The following is a 27,942-nucleotide window of genomic DNA, read 5'->3' on the forward strand; positions in this document are numbered from 1 at the left end:
TGGCTATGAATAAGTATTAAGCCAATTATTAACAACATCCATTTTATTGAACATTACCCAGTCGGAGCATCACCTGATTATCAGGAAATAACAATCAAACTTCTCTCAGTCTCTATCAGTTATTTTATGAATACTTGTTGAGGTGTGGCATTATAGAACAATATAAAACAATGGATAACATAGTGAATTTGCGCACTGGTGCAAGCAATACACACAAATACAGGATAGACACAACATTTCTCCAAAGATTGATATTGAATCATGATACATTTTTTAAATTTTTTATTTAATATTTTTATTAGAAGGGAAGGAGACATTACAGGCATAATCTTTACTCTTAACAAAGTATGCCGTGATATACATCTTCTTTATGGCATCGATAGAAACAAACAGGTTACAGAAATAGAAGAGGTAGAAAGTACCTAACTGACAAAAGGCATACAATTTACCTCCTATGAGTATTTTTCTTTTTCATACAAGAACAAGACACAAGAACAAACCTAGTAAAAAAAAAAAAGAAAAAGGGGTGGGATGGGGTGTAGCATTCAATCTGGGGGAAGAGACTGAAGAGAGTGAAAGAATGTCATGAGAGGGCACCATAAGTTATAAAATTTGGCTGTGTTGCCTTTCACTGAATATCTAATTCTCTCCAGTTTTAGAAAGGACATGGTGTCTTTTAGCCACTGATTGCTAGAGGGTGGTTTAGTTGATTTCCAGTGGAAAAGAAGACGGCGTCTTGCCAATAAGGAAGTAAATGCTAAGACGTCCAATTGATTGGAAGTGAACTGTTTGTAGTTAACTGGAAGCCCAAATATGGCAACATGGGGAGAAGGTTTAATATCCAATGAGAGTATCTTTGACATAGTAACAAAGTAGGTCTGCCAAAAACTATGAAGTGATGAACAGGAATAAAACATGTGAGTTAGATTACAGGTAGGCGCACGACATTTCTCACAAATGTCAGTAATCATGATACATTTTGATGGGGTTTAACTAAATTTTAATGAAAAGAGGAATAAATTAGTAACCAGAACAATATAATTATTTACTAATACACATACTCATACACAGGAAATGTGCTGTAAAAACAGTTTACAATGTTGCAGAGTCAGGCAAAATGTCGTGTTTCTACTTTCTCATATGAGTGCCTCTTCTGTAATGCCTTGTCAACACACTGAAAGTAAGTGGAATTTAGTTTGTGGTGCTCATATCTCATTAAACTGTCACTTGTAGGATGTGATATTTATGTGTTTGCCTCCTTTTTGCGAGTGCACAACTCTCCCCGGACAAGACAAAATGGAGATAAACCAAGAGAGGAGGTGTTTTACTATAAATCTACTCACTGAAACAGAAAGGATCTAATTTGCTGCAACAGGGACATTGATTGCTTAATGAACAAGAAGGCTGTAGCGTAAAGGTCGACTGGCTTAACATTAGTGTGGCGCATACAGAGGAACACAGCATTTACCGCCTACTGTTTCTTCTGCTATTTCCTTCATCTTTTTGATGAATAATACATTTATACTTTTGCTTCTTATAAAAGTCTTCATTAAATGGTACAACATAGAAAATGATGTCAGTGTATTCCATGACACTTTTTTCTTGGATCATGGACATATTCAGTGGATTCTACACTGCTTTTGTAATTGATAATTTTAGAATTGTTACCGTTTTTTAAAATTTTGTGTTACTTTTTTGCTTTGCTGTTTGTGGTCTTCAGTATTACCAATGTGTTCTGTTTTAGACATACACTGTTATGAAGATAGTAAATGTTGCAAACATCATGTCTCTGTAGACTTCTGACAAAAATGATTTGATACTAAATCAGAGGACGCTACTGACTATAATGGTGACAGAAATTAGTCACCTTAAAATTGCTTAACATTTATCACATGGCAAAAATTACAGCAATGTATTGCAGTATTTAGACTGTGTGTGTTCGTATGTGTCATTTGATTTTATGAGTTTATTTGTTAAATAAATGCATGTCTACCTCTTATTTAAATATATACCAGTGTAAACCAGAGATAAGAACAGAGACTGAATTTTATGCTCTTATACACGTGGCTGTGTCTCTGGTTGATAAGTGACTTGGAAAAGAAATTACAAATTGTATGGTCAGAAACAGAGAAAATCCACAAATTAACCAGAAATCATCTCATTACTTCTGTCTGAACAAACTTTCAGACGTTTTCTTATGTGGCTAAATAAAGTGCATGATATATACTAAGCACTCTAAAAGATGGATTTGAGCCTGTTGAATGCTGTGGGTGGATTGGGCAGCGACAGCTGTGCAGACTTAACCTTAAATCTGTTATGTCCTAATGAAACAATATCAGTTCCCTTTTTGTCCTGTAGCTCAGGATTCATCTATACTACAGGAAATCCTTCATTTCACAATCTTCCCCCAAAACAAATGTTCATGATGCTTCTTAGGAGAAGCATGAGTGAGTTAAGTACTTGCCATGAACAGACCCACAAATTATTTTAATAACCTTGTGTCTTTATGATCAAGAGCATTTTCCATTACAAATTGCAGCACAGTTCAATCTGGAGTCATCTGGTTTAGATGGCACAATCTGTTCAGTACTACTTCAGCCAAGTTTCCATACAGGCTGGGTTGACGCTAAGCGTGAACCTAGAGATTTGATTAATGACCACACTTCTAGACTTCCTTGTTCTTTGTGATTGGACTGATATTTCACGTGTCTTTTTGTTAAAACACCAAACTCACGAAGCTTTTTAAGTTCTGCATAAATTAACTAGAAAGTTGTTTTTGCACTATGATCATGGAAGTAACTTACATTAGAGAGAAAGAAACTTCTAAACTCCAGGGACATTTGCAAATGTCTTTTGCACAATATGCCCACTTATTAGATACAATCCTGCTTTGAGCACTGATACACAGTGAGTCCACCCTTTCTTGATCATGTTGGAAGTGTTCCTATAAAGTTTGGAGAATGAGATTGTCTGAACTGTATTGGAGAAGTATTAAAAACACTAATGCTGAAGCATTATGAATTTAATTCAGGGGTCTTCCTGAATTAAACAGTCCAACACTAATCTCCTCTGAACCAAACGTTACAACCTACGTAATCATGCAGGCTCTAAGCTCCTGGCAACTGCCAACCCCACAAATGGATTGTCACATAGAGAGACATGATCTGTCATTCAAGAGTAAACAGCTCCACTCTTCTGCAGCGCAGTAGTCTAATAAATCACTCTTTCCAACGCTTTGCATAGCACACTGTGTGATATTAGGCTTTGATTCAGCTCGGTTACTTTGTTATAATGGTTTTTTAAACTAATCTGAAGGCCACATGAAGTTTGGAGGTCTGTAGCTATTGAATCTGCAACAACTTGGTGTCATTCCCAAACACTTTCTTTTAAATATACACTAATAGCAGAATTCAATGCAGAATAGTTGGTTTCAAGGAAATTTCACTATTTTCTTGTGAAAATACTGGCATGAAAATTTAAATATGAGTAGGTACTATTGGCAGTATAGTGCATTTTAGTATCTATATTTTTTTACTGTATATATACTGTATATGTATATATATTTCTATTTTTTTTTTCTGAAGAAAAGTGTGGTATACATTGGTATTCATCCCCTCTTCTCACCTAATTAAAATCTAGTGTAAACAATAACTGTCAGAAATCATTTTCTTTCCAAACAGTCCACTTGTATTTTCTACAGAGCCATTTCTGAACCTGAAGTTGTGACTTACCTTCATTTAGTGAAACCTGTCTCCAGCTCCCAAACATACCACATAAATGTTTGATAGTTAATCATCTGGTTGGTTGCTGTTACAGACAGTGGCACAAGGGACTACCAGTAAATTAATTTGGTCAATTAAAAAGGTAATGGCAAGATTAGCTGGGCAATGAAACATGACATTTTACATTTCAACTGTGCTACATTACCTGATCATCAGCAGCAGCCATCTGCATCCAACAAGAGCAGAAGCTCTTGTCAGATCCTTCAGTGTCTGGTGCATACAATATCCAAGAGGAGCAGTGGACCCACAACAATTCTTGAATATTAAAAAGTCTCTTTACAGAAAGAAAGTAAAATTCTCCAGATTAAATATAAGGCAACTGGATACTTGACTTAAAAATGATACAAGTTGTAATAAGAAGAGGAACATATCTCTTCTGGGAGAAATCTGGCCAGGGATGATGGATCAAAGTCATGATCCACCATCCATTTCCAATTAAGTGAACATAATGTGAATCAAAATGCCTTCAAGTGTGGAGTAAACAGATGTTAACCAGGAGCAAACATTTTATTTCTTGTCAAGAAGAAAGAAAAAAACCAAAATGAATGAAAATAATCTTGCCGATAAACCTGAGACATGCAGAAAACCTGTGAACCTTTAAATTAGAACTAAAAGCAATACTGTGTATTGTAGCTTACACATCAACCCTTTTTATTGTCTAATTTGTGTTTTTCCCCTTATTTATATTGTGCCTTATCTCTTGTATCTTATCTCTATTACTTTCTTTTTAAACACTTTGAATTACCCTGTTTATGAATGGTGCTTTACAAACGTCTCCTGCCTTGATGCACCATCAAATAAACTAAGAAATATATATATGATTGTATTTTCAAGTTCAGCTGACACAACTTCATTTTTAATTTGCATTCAATATATGCACAGTATTGACTACAAATGATAAGAATCAGTTTGATTCTTAACCCGGAGGATTTAAATGTATTGATGAAACAACTGCTCCCATGCATTTTGTCTCCTTGGATGGCTACATTTTAAAATTGACAACTTCAGAAAAATATTTTTATAAGATTGATGTGTAATTTCTCAGAACAGAAAAAAGCAGTTCTTTCACTTCAAAACCAATGAATTTTCTGTGACAGTGCATGCAAATGGATAAAAACTGTTGTAAAGAGAACAAGGACTGCAAAGCCACACAGAAGCTGTTTGTCATATTCCACAGGAAATGTGGAGCAGCAAACACAACTTCTGCTGCCATCCAGGACAATTCTAAGCATCACTTACAAGCAATGGCAACAACTGCTCTCAGTGTTCAGGTAACATAAAAAACCAGAGCATGAATGACTGAAGTGTTTTTTTCAAAGATAAAAAAGGAAGACGTAAATAATTTAAACTACCACACATAAAGTGTTTATTTTTCCCCAGCAGCAGCGCTCAGGGAAATTGAGAGCTTTGTTCCCCAAGCTCTTGTCACTGTGGTGGGTAAGAGACAGTTCTAAAAATGACTGACACAGACCAGCACTCCTAAAATGCATGCAGCAGATGCTGATTTCTGTGGAACAATGTCCTTATTTAGTGATGCGAACCATGCCTGATTGCGATGCAAAAAATCCAAAACAATTCTTCTTAAAAATAAATACACCCATGTCACGTGAAGGAAATAATGTTCTCAATGCAATATATTAGGCCCAGAAAGAATTTAGAAAACAATTAATTCATTCCCCAAAGTAAGATAAAATAAATTATTTTATAGTAAATAAAACATTCATACATCCACTGAGAAATCTGTGTCTAAAGGCTTAAATCTCCATCTAAATGGTAAAGAGTAAAATGCCCCCAAAGGGAACTTTTTAGAGTATCTCTCATTGTTGATTTACAATGATTTAGGTTTTTAATAGCTTATTAAAAACCTGTAAGTTTTGTAAAAATTTGTTTTTTACATGTTTGTTAAAACTGTCACTATGCCTTGACAGTGTATTAAGAGACATAAAATCTTTGGAAAAATCAAGCTCCACTGTCTTTTCTGTGGTCCTACAGCTAACTACAGAAATGCACCGCTCCCAATCAGAACAACCAATCATATATATATATATATATATATATATATATATATACTTTTTAAAATATTGATTTTGTTTATATGTGGGAATCTAAACTACTATTACTAACACAACTGGCAAGGAAAAACATTACGGCTGATGGCATATGCCATTAAACATTGTTAGATGGTGTTATTTTCTTCAATTGGGTCACAAATTTGTGTTTATTTGAACAAAGCAACATCATATGCTTGTCCTAGGACATGTTATAGCCTTTACAAGCTGAATTTATTAGGTAATCTCGTACATCAATACAGAGAAAACAAGAAATATTGGCACTTTATACGAGGTCAAATTGTATAATACACAACATTTGTATAATCTCAATTGTGACTACTTTATTGTTCAGGCAGAATCAATGACATGCATTTGTACTTACAGAATCGATCATCGAACCAACATTATTATACAGTTGTGTCACAGCAGTTTACTAGTAGAAGGGAGTGCCAATTAATCCATGACATGTTTCTATTATTTTTTACAGAAAAACTGAAAGGAGGCATTAATTGGAAATTAGAAAGCAAGCTTAGGATTCTTCTTTATTAGACCAAACATTACAGAATTATCTTTCATTGATTCTTCAGTGGAAGTCCAAATTTGAAGAGTTAGGTGCTCTGAGATTTATAAATGTTGTGAATTACTACAATATCTCCCATTGTTTTTGATAACCAACATCAAATAATAATTACTTTACATTTTCTTTTATTCTTCTGATACTGCAACAAGCCACAGCTATGTTGTATCGTACACATATCAAGACACATGTAAACATGAAACTATGCAGAGGACCATTGCAATAAACCTACATAAAGCAGATAAGATTAATACTATCTGATGCAAAGCAATACAAAACATTTCAGGCTCAGTAAAAGTAGTATGATGCAACATTGAAATTGTGTAGAAACATGAGTTCACCATTCCACATAATCATAATACTAATTCTATTTTAATGTAAAGCTTCACTCTACAATATAATTATTATTATTTATTTCTGAGCACTTGCTTAAAAGGATAATACAGCTACTTTCAATCTGAGTTTCCATTTATTTTGCAGTTTTGCAAAACATAAATGTTATTCAGATGAGATCACATGATTTATTGCATCACGGAAAAAAATGAGAACCAAATGAAACTGAGCTGAGATCAACACATTATCCTTTAAAAGCACAACAACAACAACAACAAAAACAGTTACCCTTCAACAGATAGAGGCACATCGTACTGTACATTCCAACACATTTAAAAAGAAGGATGTTCAAATGCCTTAGAGGGCATCTATCACCATATTTTAGAGCCAAATAACCTAAAAATATTTAATGTTTGAAACATGCATGAATTACCACCAGCCTTTACACTGGCTTTAATTTTTAAAAACCCTCTTCTGAACTAAAAAGAGCCTTTTGAGACAACTACAACAGAAAGGCACTATTGTGTATGGAGGGTGGCATTGGATCTGTAATGTGTGCAGACACCTAGAAGCCTTGAAGTCTGTCACTCTATGACTGTGATCAGAAAAAAAAAAAAAACTTTTAAGGGAACTGTGAGAAATGGGGGACGGTGAGGATTGCACAATGCCTAAGTTGGTACCACTGCTGCCTTGCTACAAGAAGGTCCTGGGTTTGAATCCCATCCTGGGGTTTTTCTGCATACAGTTTGCATGTTCTCCCTGTGCACATGTGAATTCTTTCCATGTACTCCAGCTTCCTCCCACAGTCCAAAAACATGTTAGATTTAATGGTCTCTCCAAACTGCCCTTTGGTGAGTGAGTGTGAAAGTACATGGTTGTTTGTCCTGTGTGTGTTGCCCTGTGATGGACCTGTCCACGGTGTACCCCGCCTCTCACCCAATGGCTGCTGGAGAACAGCAGGTGTAGACAATGGATGGCAAATTGGTGTGTCAATACTTATAAAATTACAAAAAGAATGGAGTTAGCACTTTTTGTTAGAATGGTAATCTGTGGAAGTGTGGGTGAGCATTGTGGAACTAAATACAGGCAAAGACGATGAATATCTCCTCAACCACCAAAAACAAACAAAAACATCAGATAGGTAAAAATGGGTGATCCCAGCTGTTGTTTGTGAGCACAATTTTTATTGGATAAAATAATGCTTTTTAAATAAAGTAAAAGAAAATACAGCGTTGAAGGAGATGAACTTAAAAGTTGTTGAGTGGAATGAGACGTGGACCTTTTTGCAAAATATTAATATTAGTGACGTAAAAACCTTAGGAGTAAAGTATGGGATGGATCTAATGCAAGAAAATTAAGACTTTCTCATAAACTCCATGGCACAAAGTATAAAGTATTATGATGCTTCAGCAGTTTTCAGAAATGGGAGAACTGATGTTCATCAGCATTAGAGTGATAATTCCGATGATCACAATATGAACAGAGACTATGTCTATCTAAATTCTTCTATATCTTGAGTTTTAACTATTTTGCATTAATGCTAGCATTCTACTCAATTCCATCACTCACCTGCAACATTCAATCTCTTGTGCTTACTATTTTTGTTGTTTTTTTAAATCTCGTTTATTGAGATTATAGTCATTGTGACCTACGAGTCTGAACACAATTAGGAAGAGAAATAAATAAAAATAATGGTATACGCCTTTTACATTACCATCAATAAGAAGTTGAACACCTTGCACAAAAATGATCTGACAACAGCTTAGAAATGTAAAACACTCATATGCACAGAGCATTTCTATTTCCTCACATTCTTATGGTAATACTTTCATAAAGTCTCCAAACATTCAAATTTATGTTGACTTGTAACCATAATGTACAAAAGTAAAACTTCAACAAGTAAATCAATATAATACAATACAATAAAATCAGTGTTATCTTTCAGTCAAATAGTTTAACATGTTTAAAAAAAAAAAAAGAAGCTGTTTTTGGTTTCTTTTATGTTTTGTACTGTAAAAAAATTTATTGTTGTTTGCATTCTAACATTTACATTAAATTTTGTTTATGTGACCTACATATTAAATAAAACAGATAATCTCGAAGTAAATTTTAGAATTCGGTCACCATAATGCTCCAAAAGTAAAATAAAAAATAATATAAAATATTCATTTTTATAAGATTTGTTACGACTGGCTCAGGGTCATAACAGAAAAAGGATTTATTAACAAAAACTATAATAGAATGTGCATGTCATTATCAGTGGCGTAATGCATATACTTGGATGTGCTGTATGTATATGGAAGTGCTAAGATGCAAAAACAAAGACGTATGTGAATGAGGAGGTGAGATGAGGCCTAGCAGCAGAGCACCACATGCATGAGGAAGCAGAGTGGGTGATGAGAGTGGCAATGAAGGAAGAAACAGCCAGCCTTAAATATTCTGTGCTCTGGATTAGCAAATTCACAACCTGCTTTCCTACCTGACCACTTTCAAATAAGACCAATAGAGCCAATAAAACGTTAAAGAAGAAAGCACACGCAGGGTGAGTACAATCCTGTCAGACTAAAACACACACAGAGTAAAAAACCCATGGAGTCTAAGTGATCCCTTTCCTTAAGACTGCAGAAAGGTTAAATGTGTACAAAAAATCTCATGTTATATTCACATCAGTTGAGCCTGATAGCATAATGTCTTCAGTCAGATCTAATCTATATGTAAACTTTTTTTCTTTTATTCTCAAATCCTTCTTTTCCCCAAGCGGCATTTTTACTTTGACTAATCAATTCTAATCGAAAAATAAAGCAAAAAATAAAAAATAAAAACATTGTGAGGTTTGGCCAACTTTCAAACTAGATAAATGTCTTTAAACGTGGTAAATAGGTAATTACTAGTAAAAAAAAAAAAATGAAAGAAATATCCAGTCAAGTTGTTAAAGCCAACATGTTTTACTGGATACAAACAAGTAGAAGAAAAATATCAAAACTGCCCCAAGACTGTTTTATAGTAAGTACAAAAATGATAGTAAACCTAAACATGAACAATAATTGCCCAAAAATCTTGTTAAAATTGTCTCACTTTTAACATGATTCAATATAAGTTCCAACTACTGAACTATTCATCTAGCATAACACATTCTAGTAATACTGCATTTGCAACAACAAGCCAAAACCATTAGACTTTCTGAGAATTCACTGTAAAAACCACCGAAAGAAACGAGCTGCACTTAACTGAGGAAATTCACGTCATTGGAAAACGCGGCTCTGAACTGGTTTGTTAGGTTTCCGTCAGTAAGACTATCCCTCAGCCTGTGTATTGATAAGCTGCAAATGAATACTAGATTTCACCGCTGGCTTTTTGACAGTTAGTGGGGCACATCCCGTTCAATTGTTACATAACCGAGAGTTAAACTCAGAGCCACATATGGAGTTAAGCAGAGTTCAGTCAACAGCTTTTCCACTGATAACTCTGCAGAGGCTTGTCCATGTGTGGCCATGCATGGCCACAGGGGGAACAGCTGGAAAGGGTGTACTGTAAATCACATTATCTTATGGTTTTACAATGGCATGTATAAAATATTTTATTCTTACATAATTGCTAATATGTACTTTCAGATTACTTGTTTTTACAGGTGCTAATGCTGATTAAGGAAGTTTTAATTGAGGAATATCCTCAATTAAAACTTCCTTAATCGGCTACTGTGAGATTTTTAAACTAACATTTGAACAACAGTGGCTATGTAAATATGCAGTCAGAACTGCATGTTAGGCTGAGAAAGTAGGCAGATGATTATGGTTTGCACAGCCTCTCTACAAGAGTCCACTTTTAATCCTAGACATACTGCAGTGTCTGAGCCAAGCTACTGCAGCATGTGCCTGTTTTTGAACAGCCTATGCTGCTTAAAGTTCTTTACGTACACACACAAACATTTATATATATATATATATTAGGTTTTTATGTGAATCTCAGCAAATGTGCTCTTCAAGAAAATTCCTCAATTTCGGCTTTCGGTGCGACCCCATTTTGTGATCCTACACCAGTGCCACTGGAGGCAATGATCTCCGACTGGCGTGAGGTAACGTAGCTTCTCTTCCTGACAGGCAGGGAGTGCTCGCTTCCTCCTGCTCCGCCGTTGCCTTCAGCAGGGTCATAGACCACAACCATGGTGGTATCCATCCGAGTCAGCGTGTACATGCTACTGTGGCGCGTTTGGTGCAGTCGTATTGAACGCAATTCCAGCTCGTCGTAGCTGGATGCCTTGATGAAGGGGCACCAGCGAAATGCCCTCTTGAAGCCTGTTCGAAACCTGGGACCAGACAAGGAGAAGGGAACAATTGTTGACTATACAAGAAGGTGAAGCTGCAGAAGCTGAAGCACAGAACAAAATCTGTTTGATGTGCATTTTTGAGGCATTTCTTCAATAATATTGAAGCTTAAATTGTTTACTGATACTGGAGGCATGTAGCTTTCTTGGTAAGACTTTAAAGTGCTTTGCAAAAGTAATTGTACTTCTTTAACTTTTCCGTTAACTATTATGCTTTACTTTGTCCAATTAAATCCCTACAAAACACTTTCAAGATTGAGGAAGGGACATAAGAAATGCTTTTACGAGACACTGTAGTTTATTCAGCCCATGTTCCATAGTAACATGTAATTTTCCTGAAAAATAAAGTGTTAAAAGTTGAAGCTGAGTTGAAGCTTAAGTTATAAACCTTGAAATATCTTATGGGAACCCACCTGCTGTTGAGGCAGCAGTAGATAACAGGATTATACATGGTGGAGCTCATGGCCAGCCACAGCACTGACAGGTAAACCTGCTGGATGTATTTCCACTTCATCAGACGTTTATTGAGACCGGTTGCTATGAAGTAGAGATGATACGGCAACCAGCAGAGGGCAAAAGTCACCACCACAATGATCATCATCTTTACCACCTGTAACAGAAATAGAGGGCAGCAGTGAGGAACATACACAGTATTCTGCATGCCTATAAAAGTTACAAATTAAAAAAGGTTCTTGTGCATCTCTCAAAGTCCATCAGTTTATCATTTTGGCCATCACTTGGACGATTGTAAAAAACCAGAAAAAAATTATTTTGTAAATTATTATGTTTGTTTAGTTTATTTAATCTTTGCTTAATTTATTTGCCCCACCATAACAGGGTAGCTGTCTGCAGTCAGTAAATATGAGAACCTCATTCCTGTTTGTCAGACAAGGGCTCAAACAACACAAAACTCTTTTTAGAGATCGATTTCTCATTACAAAAATCCCATGCTGACAGAATTTTACCTTAGTGACACAGTCTACATTGTGTCAGATAAAACAGTTGATGGCAGCGGTGGAAGACACTTACAGAATGGGAAGCTTTGGGCACTCAACAAATGCTGTACTCATCTTTTAAGCTTTTCTTTCCCCTTTACCTCAGATGTTATTATAATCCATTTTGTACGCTGAAGTAAAATATAACAGAAAATGTTTGGACAGTGTTGTTAATTATTTATTTAAGTACACAATGTGCCAGGTCCTTCTAGACAACTAGTCAGATGCAAAACAGACCCACTCCTTGTGTGTTAACATGACAGCATCAGTTGCCCCCGTGGACATAATACTTAATACTAATATCTGTCCTGGTAGATTCAGATGAAATTAGATCTCGCTAAATGCAACAATTCACCTTTTGAAAATTTGTCCTGAATTTTCAGATCTTCCACAGGTACAGAGCAAAAACATATAAACATAAGCAATTTATTCTATACCATCACTATTTAATATGCTAAAGATGCACGTTTCTCTACTTTAATCCTCACTGCCCTCATCCTGATTTTAAGGATTCTCTCATCCTTATCAGGCCGACATCCTCCTGACAAGAGCTCTTGCACCTTCTCATTTTCATCACTACTTGATTCTAATTCACCTTCACTATGCCTATGAACAGTTTGGATTAGGTCTACTTTTTTTTTTGACAAATGTGCCTGTAAAGATCAGTCACGGATTGTCTCAAAGCACTGCGTGGGAATGCGGTTCTCGTGACGCAGGCTGGTTCTCAGAAGTGCTCAGCAGGGATTCTTGTAGAGGAACCACTAGAGACAAAGCAGCCTACTTTGAAATCTAAACAGTGGTCTTTGTTTTGATTGAAGGTTTCAAAAAGGTTTATGGTTTAACACAAGTCATGTTGTAAACTGCACTGTGTGGCTCCATGAGAGTCATAAAATGGTATTTTATTTAGTTTTTTTGTGTGGACATAAAATAGAAGCACTCAGGACAATATAATCCAATGTTATGGGGAAAGGGATCAAAGATTTCAGGTTGACAGCTCACCCCACTTTTTTTTACAGCATTTGCAGTGAACTTTCACAGAAATACACATCTGTATATTTTAACGCACATGTGCCGTTTCAGTACGTGTAGCTCCAATTTCTGTTACTGGGAAAAATCAAGTTTGTTAAGATTAAGTTCTTTGTTTTTTCTTAAGCCACATCAGGCCTGACATTTTGTGTAGTTGTGACACCTTTCTGGAGAGGACCCTCAGATGAGCCACATTAAGTGTTCTTAAGAAGGAGAACACTTAATGTTCTCCTTCTATGGATAATGCATTTGGTCCTGTCTTCATTTTTTTTGTTTCCTTTATTTAACCAGGTAAACCCCATTGAGATCTAGATCTCATTTTCAAGAGGAACCTGGGCAGAAGTCTGCAATACACAGCAACCTGGTTACAAAATAAAACTAATTAATACACATGCACAAATACATATGTCATTGTTTAACCATGACTAAGCTTTTGCTTTTTCATCCTATACACTTGAAAACAGGCTTAGAGTTTATTTGCTAAGTTTTTTTCCTAAGCGAAGCCTTAAACAACAGCTATTGCAGTTATTTATTTATTTTACTTTTTTCACAGAAAGTACTCCTAGGTCTGTACTTCTGTGTTCCTTATTTTTGTGTCTATGCTATGTCTTGTTTAAGCCCTAGTTGGTTGTGGCTGATCGGTATTCATACTGAGCTAGGTGCTGTTGGGGATATATATATATATATATAAATTCTCCCCATTAAAGGGGAATTTTCCTCTCTGATGTGGTTACATCCATATGAAAGAAATCAAAGCCATCATTGTTTATTGTCCTTATATCTGAATTTCTGCAGGTTTCAATTTGGTCACTATTGGCATGAACATTAGTGTACAGTCTTCAAATAGACATGGATTTCATGCTCAAATTATAATTCCTGATATTTATGCAGCTAATTTTGAGATTTAGTTATGAGAACATTTTTTCTTTTTAAGATTTCCCCAAGATGACAGATGCTAATTATGGCACCCAAAATAAATGGATCAGCCTTGTGTGAAACCAATAGGCCACATAAACTAATGTGAATTTTCTCTACTTACCATTCAGATCACAGACTGAAATGTCCTAACATTTAAAAGTCTGCCAGCAGGAGAAAGACATTTTCAGTCTGAGTCTGAATACCTGATTGATAAACCCAAGGCCTTAACTAGGATATAGATTTGAGGTCCCCAGTGGTGCTTTTGCATTCAGGCAATCCCACAGAATTACAGCACCAACTTCAGGCCCCTTTCACTTATTGCCCTCAACACAAGGGCTGACATGCTTTCATCAAGGTGTTGTGTGGACGTATTGAGGTAAAATGACAGGTGGAAGCCGAACTACCATTAAAAACAAATCTAAGCTGGCAACAGAGGCATTCACAGTGGGTGTGTAAAAAAGGAAACAGTATGTGCTGCAGTCTAATGAACAGTACTGTTGGCATCCAGCTGATTCTACAATGGCAAATTGTTCTGTGTAACCACATAGGATTGAATCACCTCATTTTGGTATGTGGGAATTACCAAACAAAACCAGCTTGACAAAAAAGATGTTGCTTTTTGTGCTGATTATATTTAATAGTGTGAAAAGAGCTTTGGTTCTATTGCATTGTGTGTGTTGTGTAATAAAATACTGGCAAATAATTGGTTTACAAAACGTGAAAAAAGTGATACATAAAAAACCTTCACCAGCTAACCTTTATTTATCTTTTACTAGCTAATAAAGCTACAACTCATTTTTGAGAATGTTCTGTCCCAACATAGTGTTTATCTGAAGCACTCATCCATGCTTTTCCAGTTCGCTCAGGTCATCTGCCGTCGGCCTTTTAAAAATACCAAGTGTCAGCTACAAAACCACCTTGCTTTCTGTGAACTGGTACAGCCAAACAGTGGAGTTGAATGTGCTCTATCACATCCTTCAATGCAAAATGGGGAGCTTTTACATGTTTCAACATAAACTCAGCTGTCTAGGATTTATTATTTCCTCAATAAAAAGAAAACCTCTGTTCATCTTTTTTGTTCATCTAAGGCAATTCCAATTTGTCTTGAGCTTAAAGAAAATCATCTTTTCACTCTAACCACAGAGCATACAAAAAATGTCTAAATATGTCTCAAGAGGTAAAGAGGCCATAGATTAACTCATAATCAAGATAAATTACATAAATAAGATACTAGTGCAAACTGCAGTTTTTAAAGACATCAATTTGTACAGTAGATAAAATATAATTTATGTAGTAAGCATATAAGCCAAATGTAAAACAGAGGACAGATGTAAATCTCAAAAGCTATTTTGAAACACTGTATGCAGCCAACTCTTACAACAAGATGGTCAATATTGTTGTCATGCAAGAGGTTTGAATTCTGGAGTTTTGCAAATGTGACAACAACTAAGGTTCTTAATCAACTATGGTCAGAAACAATTTATTTTGACCTGAACTGAAGTTTGGTGTTGCAAACTGACAAAAACTATATTCAGCATAGGTTTCTAGACAAGAAGAAGAAAAAGCAGCAGAAGAGTTTTGATTTTGGAAGGAAATTATATGAACAAACAATGTAAAGGTTACTGTAAAGAATACACAGCTTTTAATAAAACTTAATAGGAAACCTCTGATTTTTATCCAATTAAAGCTCTCCTCACCAGGCCTTTAGTAAAGGTGGACAGTCATGTCTTGAAAGTTTTGAAGTTCTTCCCAACTTTAAAAAAAAAAAAAATGGTTTAACACTGCTCAGTGACATGTTTGGACTGTATGATATTGTTTTATAGCCTCTCCGTGCTTTAAGCTTATCCACAACTTTACTCCTGACTTGTCTGCTGTGTATCTTTATATTTATGATTTTGTTTGATCACCAATGTTCAAACGAAATTTGTGACAAGCCTTTCACAGAAGAGCTGGATGTATGCTGAGAATAAATGAATCACATAATTTACTAATTCAGAGAATTCCAGAGAGAATTGGATTCACTCAATTTTATATACGGGTTTTAAGATTTAAGTCATGGTTGTCAGATTTCTATTTTTTTATTTTTAAAATGTGTACAACCTTCCTTCAATATTTTATGTTGGTCTAACACAAAATCACAATAATACACACTTACAGTTGTGGTTTTAATGTGACAAAACGGGAGAATGTTCAAGGTGTCTGAATGGTTTTACAAACGATTGCACCTGTTGACCTCTAAGATGAAAACCATGACATTTTTATGGAGAGAGCAGAAGAGAAAAAAGATGTGAATCCTGTTGGTTCATCTCTCTCTGCAGAAGAGAAAGCTTCATTCTTTTTCATGAGGTAAATTGATATAATGCTTAAGGACTCAAGGCACTTACTTATACACATATTTTGCCATTACCTCTATTTATCTGATTGAACTGGTTGATGTTTTGTTCTCTGGCAGAGTTGAATGTGTTTTAGCTTCTATTTATTTCACAAGTATAGTGTATGGGACTTGTTCCACTACTTTCTCCTGCTTTTCTGAAAACAATCATTCTTATAAGTTTAAAAACTACACAGTTCTGAAGTCCCTATTAAACTGCACGACGCTCTTCAGATCAACTTCTAATTGATCAGATCAGTATTTTACCACTTTGTTACTCTTTATTATTTCTGACATCTTTTGTCATGCAATGGCCTAAACTGTCTGAAGCATTCAACATTCTCCTTCTGTGTGTTTGTACAGCTAAAAAGGAAGTACAGAGATTATAATAAGATCAAGGCCTTGTTCAGGCCTGTTTAATTTCCTGTAGAGCTGGCTCTCAGAATTACAGTGTTACAATCTAAAGGATATAAAATCAGATTTCGATCTACTGCCTCAAGTCACATATAAGGTTGAGACAGAAAACCCACAATTTACTTGTTCCTGAATAGTGTGACATGTAGCAGTTCAATATTTTTTTTTATTACACAGTTAAATTGAAATGAATTCATCTACTTTATTGTTCTCGACAAAGGAAGTAGTTTTTCCAATTAATGAAGCTACCAAAGACAAAGAAGCACAACATGTGCTATCAGAAATTAGAAAACCCTATAAGATGAAACTCTGCCTTCATTTTATGAGCGACTTCAAATTTCATCAAGCAATCACCAGCATTTCAATTTCACAGCAAGATGTGCCTTTCATCAGGAAACGTGGTCTATTCAGTCAAAGGAAAGCAAACGATTGTTCAGGACTGTAGTGCTCTCACTTCAGCTGTGAAATACTAATGTATTTAAGAGGCGTTAGTCCACATGACAAAGGGGAGGAGTTCATGGGTGATGGAGACATAAAAAGTGGCTTCAAGTCCTTTTCTGAAAACTGAGCTCTACTGGTACTTTACATTTAGTCAGTTTAATTAACTTGCAGAAGCTGCTTCACTAATTATGAAATCTGTCCTAAGGGGGGAGATATTAAAAGTAAATATAGTGCCTTTACCTTTCTTACACACACAAAAAAAACCACCTCATTTTATTTGGGAACATTTATTAGGTTTTAAGATAATCGTACATTAGATTATAAATGATTTAGTTTGCTTCTATAAAATTATCAATGTCACAGCTAAAAGCACCCCAACAAATTCTATCAAATAAATGTAATATATTTTTTCAAGCTGATCAGCATTTTTAGGGAACTTTTAATTAGAAATGCACAGAATGCTGTTCCCTTCAGTATAACTACGATTTGACACAGAACTGTTTCTCTTTTCCACTATTCAAAATTGAAAAGATTTGAGCCCATTCAAGTAGCATCTATGTTTTCATAGCTGTTTGCAAAAACCTTTCCCATATCTACAGTACGAACAATACTTAAAATATTTTAGACATACAAAGAGATGGTCAGAAAGGTCAAGTAAATCTGCCAGCACATGTTGATAGAGAACTACACTATTTTGTGTAAGATGATACCAGTCTGGTAAACAATGTACTTAACAAAAATTTGTTACTTATATCTACTAAGGAGGTCAGTTATTTCAATGTGAACTGTTTAATGGTTTAAACATTCAAATTTAAAATGGTGGCCATTAGATAAATCACCATGACTTGTTCTTGAAAGTAGTTTGCAAGAAGTCTCTAATATTCTTTATGGCCGGGGTATCAAACTCCGGTGTTTAAATGTGTCTCAGGTCCAACCCACCTGATTCAAATGGCCGAACTGCCTCCTCCTCACCATCGACACACATACAGATTTGGTTATTTGATGCGAGTGAGTTGAAGCAGTGCCACATCTAACAGCTACAGTTCACTGGTCCACAAGGATCAGAGTTTAAGACCCCTGACTTATAGAGAGTTCTAGCAGAGTCTTGTTGGCACAAAGATATGACAATATTTGTGTCACAGCAGCTTCATGGTTCAGTAGAGGAAAAAGTTGTGCAGAAGCTTGAAGCAACATTAGCTCATAAACTAATATCCTAACATTGATGTTTTGCCATTCTCTTTTTAAAAATGAAAAAAGTGTGGCACAGCTGCAATCTTAAGAAGATATGGCCATCTACCTAAACTGACAGGCAGCACAAGTAGATATTTATTTACAGAGAAGCAGCCAAGAAGCACATGGCACTCTTGAGAAGCTGCACAGATCCACATTCCACAAATCTTTTATATAATAGTGGCAACAAAAAAGGCATCAGAAGTCCTATTTAAGGTTTGATGGCATGTCGAAGGCATCGCTGTGGTCGTACCAGTTTGTGTGATGGATAACTAACAACCTTGAACACATCATGCTCATATTTAAAAATGTTGGTGGGAGAACCTCTGCCATGCTTGAGACCGAGGTGGAGGTCGACTTTCCAGCAGGATAATAACACTAATCATAAAGCCGAAGCTATGATGGAAAGGAATAGACCAAAGCATGTTAATCAATAAGAAGTGCCTTGGCCTCTTAGAAAACATTTGGCGATATTAATGCTCACAGTTTTTCTCTTTAAAATGTGACTGAACTTGAGCTTTTTTCCAAAGAACAATCACCAAAATATTTTGTCCCTAGATGCACAAATGCTGATGGAGACACGTTCAAAGATGTGGTTATAGACACACTTCAGATTTTTATTTCTAAAAAATTTTGAAAACCATGTATAATTTTTTTCCACTTTACTTTCATGCACTAATTTGCTTTGCAAGTGTAGGATCCTCTGTATATATTTCTGTGCCTCTTCAGAGTGCTTCCTTGATCTTGTGATTAAATTGGTCCTTAAATTCAGATGAAATGAGTTCAGTCAGAGCACAGAGAATAAAAGATGGGTGGCAAACAAATAAAAATAAATTTACATACTGTGGAGCAGAACCCAGAGGGCCAGTGTCAAACATTCTTTTACTATGTTCATGTTTTATGAATCCTAAAGCCAGTGACGATAAATTGTACAAAGAAAAAAAAGGAAATGTCAAAGCAATATGTTGGTGTAGGTTGTCAGTCATTGAGGTCATGGCAATGCTGAATTTGAGGATCCTTCACGTCTCATTTGATAGACTTCAGCTCAGACTAATTCATGAAGTTTAATATTTAAAAGCTAATAATTAGACACTCACACTCAGGAATGATGAACAGGGATAATTACTTCATTACTAAAGCATTTATACTGTTAAGTGCCTAAATTTCTTTTATTGCTCTCTTTAGACAACCGCTTCTCCTAATTGTTAGAATTTGAACAGTTTAACCAAGTTCATGAGTTTGTGTCATTTAAAACTTTGGGGTGGATTCATAGAAAACAATGCTAGAAAACGTGGTCATAATGAAGAGGTTATTACCCTTTCACAGACACATAAACTATAGGTTTATGTATCTGGACATAATGAAAGTGTTTTGGTCTTTATGAGAATTATGGGAGGCCACCCCGAAATCAAACCATCAGCAAGTGTGACCAGTGACCGCCTCTGGTCTCTGTAACACTAGCAAAGCTGGAGCTTTGCTAGTGTTACAGTTACAGCAATATTAGCAACTGTAATATTAACAAACTGTTTAGCCATTTCTACATTTAAAGGATGAAAGGAGAAGCTTCTCAGTCTAGAGTGTAGATTTATAGACCAAGCGACCTGAACCCTGAATTTGGCCCTGGTCACTTCAAACAGAAGTGAACAAATGTGGCACTTTTCTTTCCTGTTTAGTTTACTTAAGACTTTCGCCTTTTATTAGAATTAAGTAGTCCTGTTGGATCGGGCTTGGACACAGTGTTGCGTCAGGTTGGATTTTTTGGGCCCGATTTAAACTCTATGCCATACTTAATCTTGTTCTGTTTTGCTGAAGGAGGGGCTGGCACACTTCCCAAAATAGATTGCACCAAGACAAAAAGAACATTATTTGGAAATATTGAAATGACACCTCAAGAAATCTGCCAAGAAGTCAAAGCCTGGGCACAAATAGGCCTCCTAAATGAACAATAACACCAAATTAGTCACATATAGGCTAAAGGGCAATAGAATCAGTGTACTGTTGTTGGAAATATTTTATGCAGGTTTTGGCTATCCTGTAATAGACTTCATGAAGTTCTCATAAGGTAATGCATTTCACTTACTTATCTCATGGTGCCTACAGAAAGGAAGGAATGCCCTGACCTTTAGATTGATGATGCTTAACTGCTAATGCAGAGGCACATAAAATAACAGAATTATTTTCTCAAGGCCTCGCTTCATGTGAGGAAAAAAAAAAAAAGACAAATGCTTTAACTGAGCAGGCAAGGAAGTAATTTATCATTGGGAAAAGCCTGGTAATCTTGTGGAGATTGAAACATCCATTCAATGCTTAATGTAGCTCCCCCTCTGTTTCCCAGCAGTATTCACACCTTGAAACGTGACAAAATATATTTCACATGTTGGCTGGATAGGTAAACAACTCATGGGTGTCAATGACCCATACGACCCACAGGATGAACAGGTGGGTCAGTGACACGTGACTTCAATGACAAGTGTGAATGTCCCAATAGCTACTAACCCGAAACGCCCTCTCTGTCCCACTAAACCAGCCAGGGACTTCAGATGTGACAAAGTATCTTTAAAAAGCGTAGGATGAGGTGCTGTAAAACATCTGATGATAGAATTATGTAAAAAATAAACTTAAATATACAATTATTCAAAGCTGAAGTTTGATCAGTAACATATCCATAATATTTTTGCAATGAGCTTTACAGAGACAGAAAAAAAATTCAAGAAAGTGAAGTGTCTAGAGAAAGTGACAAACTACAGTTAAACCTGCAAATTACTGTCCAAACTCTAAGCATGTATATCTCTGTGGGAAAAGCTTTACTTTAGGTGGAGAACTTATGCTACTATATGTCCATTTTCTGAAAATAATCACACACACTGCATTCACAACACAGATTGCATTAAGTAAATGGATGCAAAGCCCATGACGTCCAGCAAATATGAACAATTTGCATGTATTTTGATGACTGTAACTCACTTCAGCAACCGACACAGCAGGTGTAGAAGTGATCAAAGAGTAGAGAAAATGTATTTTTTCCCTAAAGACATCAGGCCATAAAACGATTGAGGCACTTCTGAAAATCTGTCCTTCTAATGATGGGGTTGAGGTGCTGCCTACATGCATCGTGTGTACCTCCATCTAGAAGCTTACAAAGCCATGACATAATCATTTGGGCTTTTCCAAATCGTTTAAAGGCTTAGCAAACTTGCAGTTTATAAATGTGTCTCGTTTTTCTGGCATTTAGAGAACAGAAAGCCTAACTAAGCTAAATGATTCTGAAATGGCATTGCCTCACAGGAGAAACTTCCAAAAACAGGCCTCTCTGAGATTAAATTTGTCCATTTAATTTATTGGAACATGGCATAGCGAAAATAATCAAGCGAAAATAAGAAAACATGAACCAAGACACTATATGACTTCATGGAGAAGGCAAATTGTATATGGCTCAAGGTCTTTCTGTATGTATTGAAATACAATGAAGTTAAAAGCAATAATCAAAGGAAATTTTTAGCCTAAGTGGAATCTGGAAAAAACTAATGAAAGCAATAAAGTGTTTTGTATCCTTGGGTATAGACTGAAGATGAGATTTTTTATATCAATCTTGTCTTCCGTGTTAGGTTCTTTAAAGCCTTCTGTATAATTATAAGCATTCACAGTTAACAGATATTTTTTATGAATATCAAACATATTTACTATAATTAGATAATTTCAGCTTTGCAAATGGCAGTCATGGTCTAGGAGCGTAAACCTCTCACATTACTAGAAAACCTGAGAATTAATAACTGAGCTCAGAGCAAATTCTTTCTCTGAGTAATAAAAATCTTATTACTCCAATTGGCATCTATCCTTTCCTTCCACAGATTAAATGCACCGGTGCCACTATTTCTATTGAAAAGGAAATTCACCATTTATTTTAATTAGTTTATCTTTACTCCAGTTCTTTATTTAATTGGTGTGTTCTTCGTAACGAGGAAATGAGCCTCACCTTAATGAGGCTTATTCTAAATGAGTAAAAACACTAGGACACTTTTGTTTGTAAACAAAATCCTCTGAAAATTAGGGAAGCCTCTGTCGCCGAGGGTTATAGCTTGCACTCATGCTGGTGTCTCACAGCAACATCTTCTAAATGTAAATGTGAAATAGAGTCTTTCAACAAAACACCAGCTGTTAGGTTCACTCTGAGCACAGACAAGAAACAAAACTGAATTACAAGTTAGTAATTTAAAAAAATATATATGTTTTTTCATGCCAATTTTCTCAGTATAAGTGGCTGGCGCAGACACGCTGTGACATGGTGTTTGGTGAAATACCTGTGAAAAAAAACAATCTAATTCTATCTATGCTTCTGAATTGAAGGCAAAAATATTTTTCACAGATTTCTAGAAAAATCAAATTTACCTGGAATTACTGGAAGCAATTCCAGATTGCATTAAGTAAATGCAATCTGGAATTGCATTTACTTAATGCAATTCCATCTTTCATAGTTGCACTTTGAAAGATGAAAGTGCAGTTATAAGCTAAATTTGAGATTTGCTGCATGAGAAAGGCAAGTAGAAATGACTATGAACTTTTGTATTAAATGTCAAGGTCCTCACTGAGTAGCTGGACTTGAGTTGTTTGTTTGTGCAAAGCTTGAGGGGGGGAATGGCATAAAATAGTTCAGTGACACTTGAGAATCAGCCTGAGAGCAGAAAATGACATAAAATGGCAGAACCATGGTACTGCTGGAGCTCCAGAGATCCACAGCTCAAGTGGGAGAATCTGCTGACAGAGACGTCTCTGCCTGCTTTTTTTCCTTAGCAGGCAGAGACGACTACATGGTCGGTAGGAGGATGCAGGCAGTTTAATACAGGGCAATATCGGAAAAAAAAACTGTGCGGGTGGTCACTTTCCTGAAGGCTAGCAACTCTAAACATACGGTTTAAATCAAAGCAATTCTTTTTGTCAGAATGACCCCTGATAATCTGTAGTAATACTTTTATAATGAGTTTCCATTAAGCTTTAGAGTGAGGTGGAGCTACTTTACCAGAAAGAATGGGCAAAATAAATTTGTCTCTTGATGTGTAAAGCTGGTAGAGAAGTACCAAGAAGACTTCCAGCTATAATAGCAGAAAAAGGTGTCATGACTCAGGGAGCTGAATTCACATATATGCCTCGCACATCTTTATATATTCTTTTTCTTTTTTAGTTTTGAAAATCTAGTCCAGTTTTCTTTCCATAGAATTCTGTGCCATTTTGTGTGTTGCTCTCCTATAAAACGAAATACTCTAAAGTGTGTGGCTGTATATGTAATATATGATTATAATGTGTAGTATATGATTTTATACTGATTAAAATACTCAAGCCTGTGTTCAGAACCAGTTAAAGTCATCCAGTATCATCTAAGACAATTAGCAGGTATAAATGTACATAAAACGTCTCTGTTTTCTATCAATCTGCCTCCCTTCAACAACTAAATGATGGTGTGGATGGCTGAGTAGAGCTTTAAACGACATTTTCACCACGGCAATAGATTAGTTTAGTGTCACTGCTGGGAGGAGGGAAGCAAAGGTGGAGTGGGAATGAAATTTGTGAACATAAAGGAACATTTCACTGAAGCTCTAATTTAGAAAAACAAAAACTAATGTCATTGACATGCTAATGAGTTTTTTAATGCCTTAACTTTGTACTTGGTTAGAGTATAGTCTGGAGGCTTGGCACATTACTAGATTGATGTTTCTTCATTAATGCAGTAAATGAATACCCATTAGTTCACATGGAAGCAAAATGGGTCTGGCGATTAGTTTGGAACATTTGGAACGTTTCTGTTCCAAATCTTTAAACTCTCAGAGATTAAAACAAGAGAGACCTACAGTCAAATAAATTTAATAAGTTTATCACTGCACAAAAAATTTTGGAGCACTGTATAAATAACATTTACTGAAACATCAACTGATTTAAGAATACCAGGATTTGTTTTAGTTTTTGAGAAAACAAAAAAGCATTTTTATTTATTATTTTTTATTCATTTATTATTTTATTTAACCACCTAAATATATTTAACATTCATTATATTGGCGTTGGTAACTGTTAGAATTAGTCACTTTTAAAGCATTTCTGATTACCGGTAGTTTCTTTTATATGATTGCCTATTTGTTGGATTCACTCCTCCCATTCCGCTAGGGGGCTCTGTAGTTGTTTTTGCATTGATTGTGGAGGGGAGGTGAAACAAGAGAAGAAACTTACGGCAGGCCAGTAATACACCGAGACTGCCGTTAGCTGAAGCTAACAAGCTGAAGCTACAATAAAAATCATATTCTACTGGCGTTCATGAGTGTTGCCCAACGTGGTGAGTTATATTAATGCTGTAAGCTGTGGGGAGATTAGTTTTTTTGTTATCTGTTCTAAGCGTGAGTTTGCTGAATTTGCTAGAGCTAATTAGCCCGATGCTAGCTGTGTTTGCTGCACTGATAGTTGAATGCCGATGTTTATTATATGACGAAGTGTTCTAAGAATAAACTGCCTTATAACTGGTTAGTCAAGCCTAGCTAATAAATCTATGTTTAAGTTTGTGTTGATTGAATTCTGCAATACTAAGTATTGATGTTTTGTTTTTTCTTACTTTATTTACAGTTTACCCGGACGGCACGTGTAAAAGCACTCGGCAATAAAATTAACAACAACAACGACTATCTTATGTTCTTTGTAACACCTATTGATCCACTAAACACTAAACTAATATGTTCAGTGGATCAAACTGGACTGGAGACAGTCCTGTTGTTCTAGTGAAGTTTGGCTTCATTTCACAGAAATAATATTTTCCTGGAAAAGTAGCTGTCAGTCCGGCAACATAAGTCAGTAGAAAACCTGCAAGCATCAGTAAACTTCAGTGGTGGATTTAAAAATTGTTCATATTATTACTGAGGATGGTTTTTGAGCTATGAGTGAATTTCAAGCAAGAAAGTGCCTCTCCTTTTCGCCTTAGAGGACAAAGAGCCATGATTTCTGGCAGGCATTTTTTAATAGTAGTCTAGTTTTACTCTTTTCTGTGAATTGGGTTTAATAGAGAGCAAAGCCACAAGGCAAAAATATTTAAAGTACATGGTTTGTTTCTATGGTATAAAATAACTTTTGGATGAAGCAACAAACCCTTCACCAGGAGTTGGTCTGTTATCCATGTGAAGTGTACAAAAGTTTCAAAACGGCTAAAACTTTCCGGCTACTTGACATAATGTCAGAGAAACTATGTAAATAGTGAAGTGACTCACCAAAACAAACCAATTTACATGTTTCACATAAAGCTAGTGGTATAGATATCATAGCTTAATGAATTAACATTTCTGAATGTTAGTACATTTTATTTGTATAGCCCCTTTCTGCAACAAAGCATTTCAAAGTGCTTTATATTATTAAAACACAAACATACAAAGTAATAGTAGAGTCAACAATTGAAGAATTACATTTTGTCAAGTGCCGTCATTACACGTTGGATTGTTGATTAATGTTTCATTGATTACATTTCAAATTGTACATTAATCATTATATCATATTGGCAGCAGTTAAATTATTTGTTGCTTCTCTCATTAAAGAATATCAAAGTCATATTTTAGGTCTTGGTGCAAATACTGTGATACCCTGGAGTTCTGGTAGTTTTACTTAATCTTATTTCATCTCCAGACTCTCCCACTGGTAAAGTTTAGAGTTTGTTTTAAGTGATTTTTGAGTGAATTGTGATAGTCAGAATAGTTTTTTTTTTGCTTGAATACAGCATTTACAAAAAGATAAAAACAAAAAAAAATACACACACACTAGGCCTGTCACGATAGCAAATTTTGCTGAGCGATTAATTGTCTCAAAAGATTATTGCGATAAACGATAATATTGTCTGAAGACCTTTTTACACTGATTTAATGGAAATGACATAATAATCCATGTGATTTCCTGCCAAAGATAGATACACTTTATTTTCAAAAGAATATTTAACACTGGAACTCATAAACAAAATAAACAAAACAACCAAAAACAAAATTGATTCTCAGTCTCCACTAGAATGGCTTGAGTTAGTCCACTTTGATGTATACCTATTTCGGCTTAGATAGTCCAACTGGCCTGAAGGATTTTATCTAGCAGGTGCTTTTGTTCAGTAAATAGGGCCATTACCTTAGAAGTACCCTGGTAATGGCCTCAACGCATCTCACAGTTGCACAATTGTTCCTTAGACTTCGACTTAGACTGACTTTGTTGTCATTTTCAATGCACAGGGTGTATACAGAACGAAATTTCGTTGCATACGGCTCAGGATAATGTTTGAGGTTCCAATGTTGTGAGTAAAATAAAATACAGTATAAAATATGAATATAAATATAAAATATAAAGTGCAGGACTGACAGTAAAATAGAAGTTATTTAGCTCTGTACATGTGCAAGGTATAAAGTGGAGACCAGTTTTTGAGTGCAGTCCAGTTAAGAGTTCAGCAGTCTGATGGCAAGTGGGAAAAAGCTGTTTCGGAACCAGGTGGACCTGCACCGGATGCTGCAGAACCTCTTTCCAGAGGGCAGCAGGGAGAACAGTCCATGGTGGGGGTGTGAGGGGTCACTGACGATGTTTCGTCCTCAGGACACGCATCCTGCATCGATGGTTGACCTGACACTTCGCCCTTTTGCCTGAGCTGGGTGTGGAAGGTTGTTGCCGAAGCAGTTTCTCCTTGTGTGCCTTCTTCTCACTCACATGAGAGTTACCGAACTCTTTTGCAAGCTCAACCAGGAAGTCCACCCGTCTCTCCTGCACCCCAATGCATGCCTGATAAAGCACATGTGCATTCAGTGCTGCCATGTCAATCATGTTTGCCAGGTTTGCTGACCAGCTGTCACATAGTGATGGAACCTTAGTCACCCCCCCGCAAGATTATGACTGAAATAAATGCCATTAGTTCTTGTGAACTAAATAGGTGAAGCAGTCACCTATTTATCCTCCACAGCACAAAAGGCTGCATGCAAATTTGCATGTGCAAAGTCTCCCAGATTTCTTTTGCTTACACTTTTTGCATGATTTTTTTGAGGTGGATCAACACAATTAATTTGGTTAGTTTATTTCTAAACTGTCATGTTATACCCTCTTAGCTTTATTTCAAAGAGAAACATTACTAATTTCTTTTAGAAAAACCTTTGCATATTTTTTGAAACAGATTGTATGTTTTGCGAACTCTATGTACATTTGGCAAAATGACCTGGATAATGCAGCACAACATCATGGATCAGCTGCAAAAGGTAACATCTCTCCAAAAACACTTCATGTATGCTTCAAAACTAAACTGAAGAGCACTACCTACAGGAGAGTCTACTGTAGAGCTGCCTCCATCATAGATCGCACCCACCCCCAACATGGACTATTCACATTCCTACCCTCTGGCCTGACGGTCAACGGCCACATTTACAATTGAAGAAGGGATGCTAATTTGAGCCATCAGAGTCGTCAGGGTGGACTCCGGCCTTTTGGCCCTGTTGAGCCGATATGGGA

General features: G+C 36.0%; 1 protein-coding gene across 1 annotated transcript in view; it reads right to left on the reverse strand.

The window, feature by feature from the left end:
* Window positions 1-6,500: 6,500 nt before the first annotated feature.
* tacr3a (tachykinin receptor 3a) overlaps window positions 6,501-27,942 on the reverse strand; it is a 35,898-nt gene continuing 14,456 nt past the window's right edge. The window contains exons 4-5 of the mRNA XM_028019308.1: window positions 11,478-11,674; window positions 6,501-11,046 (exon numbers count right to left, since the gene is read on the reverse strand). Of these exons, the coding sequence (XP_027875109.1) occupies window positions 10,722-11,046; window positions 11,478-11,674 (522 nt within the window). The 3' untranslated portion in view covers window positions 6,501-10,721. The remainder of the gene's footprint in view (window positions 11,047-11,477; window positions 11,675-27,942) is intronic.

The sequence above is a fragment of the Xiphophorus couchianus genome, chromosome 5, assembly GCF_001444195.1.
Source record: "Xiphophorus couchianus chromosome 5, X_couchianus-1.0, whole genome shotgun sequence".
Lineage (NCBI taxonomy): Eukaryota > Metazoa > Chordata > Actinopteri > Cyprinodontiformes > Poeciliidae > Xiphophorus > Xiphophorus couchianus.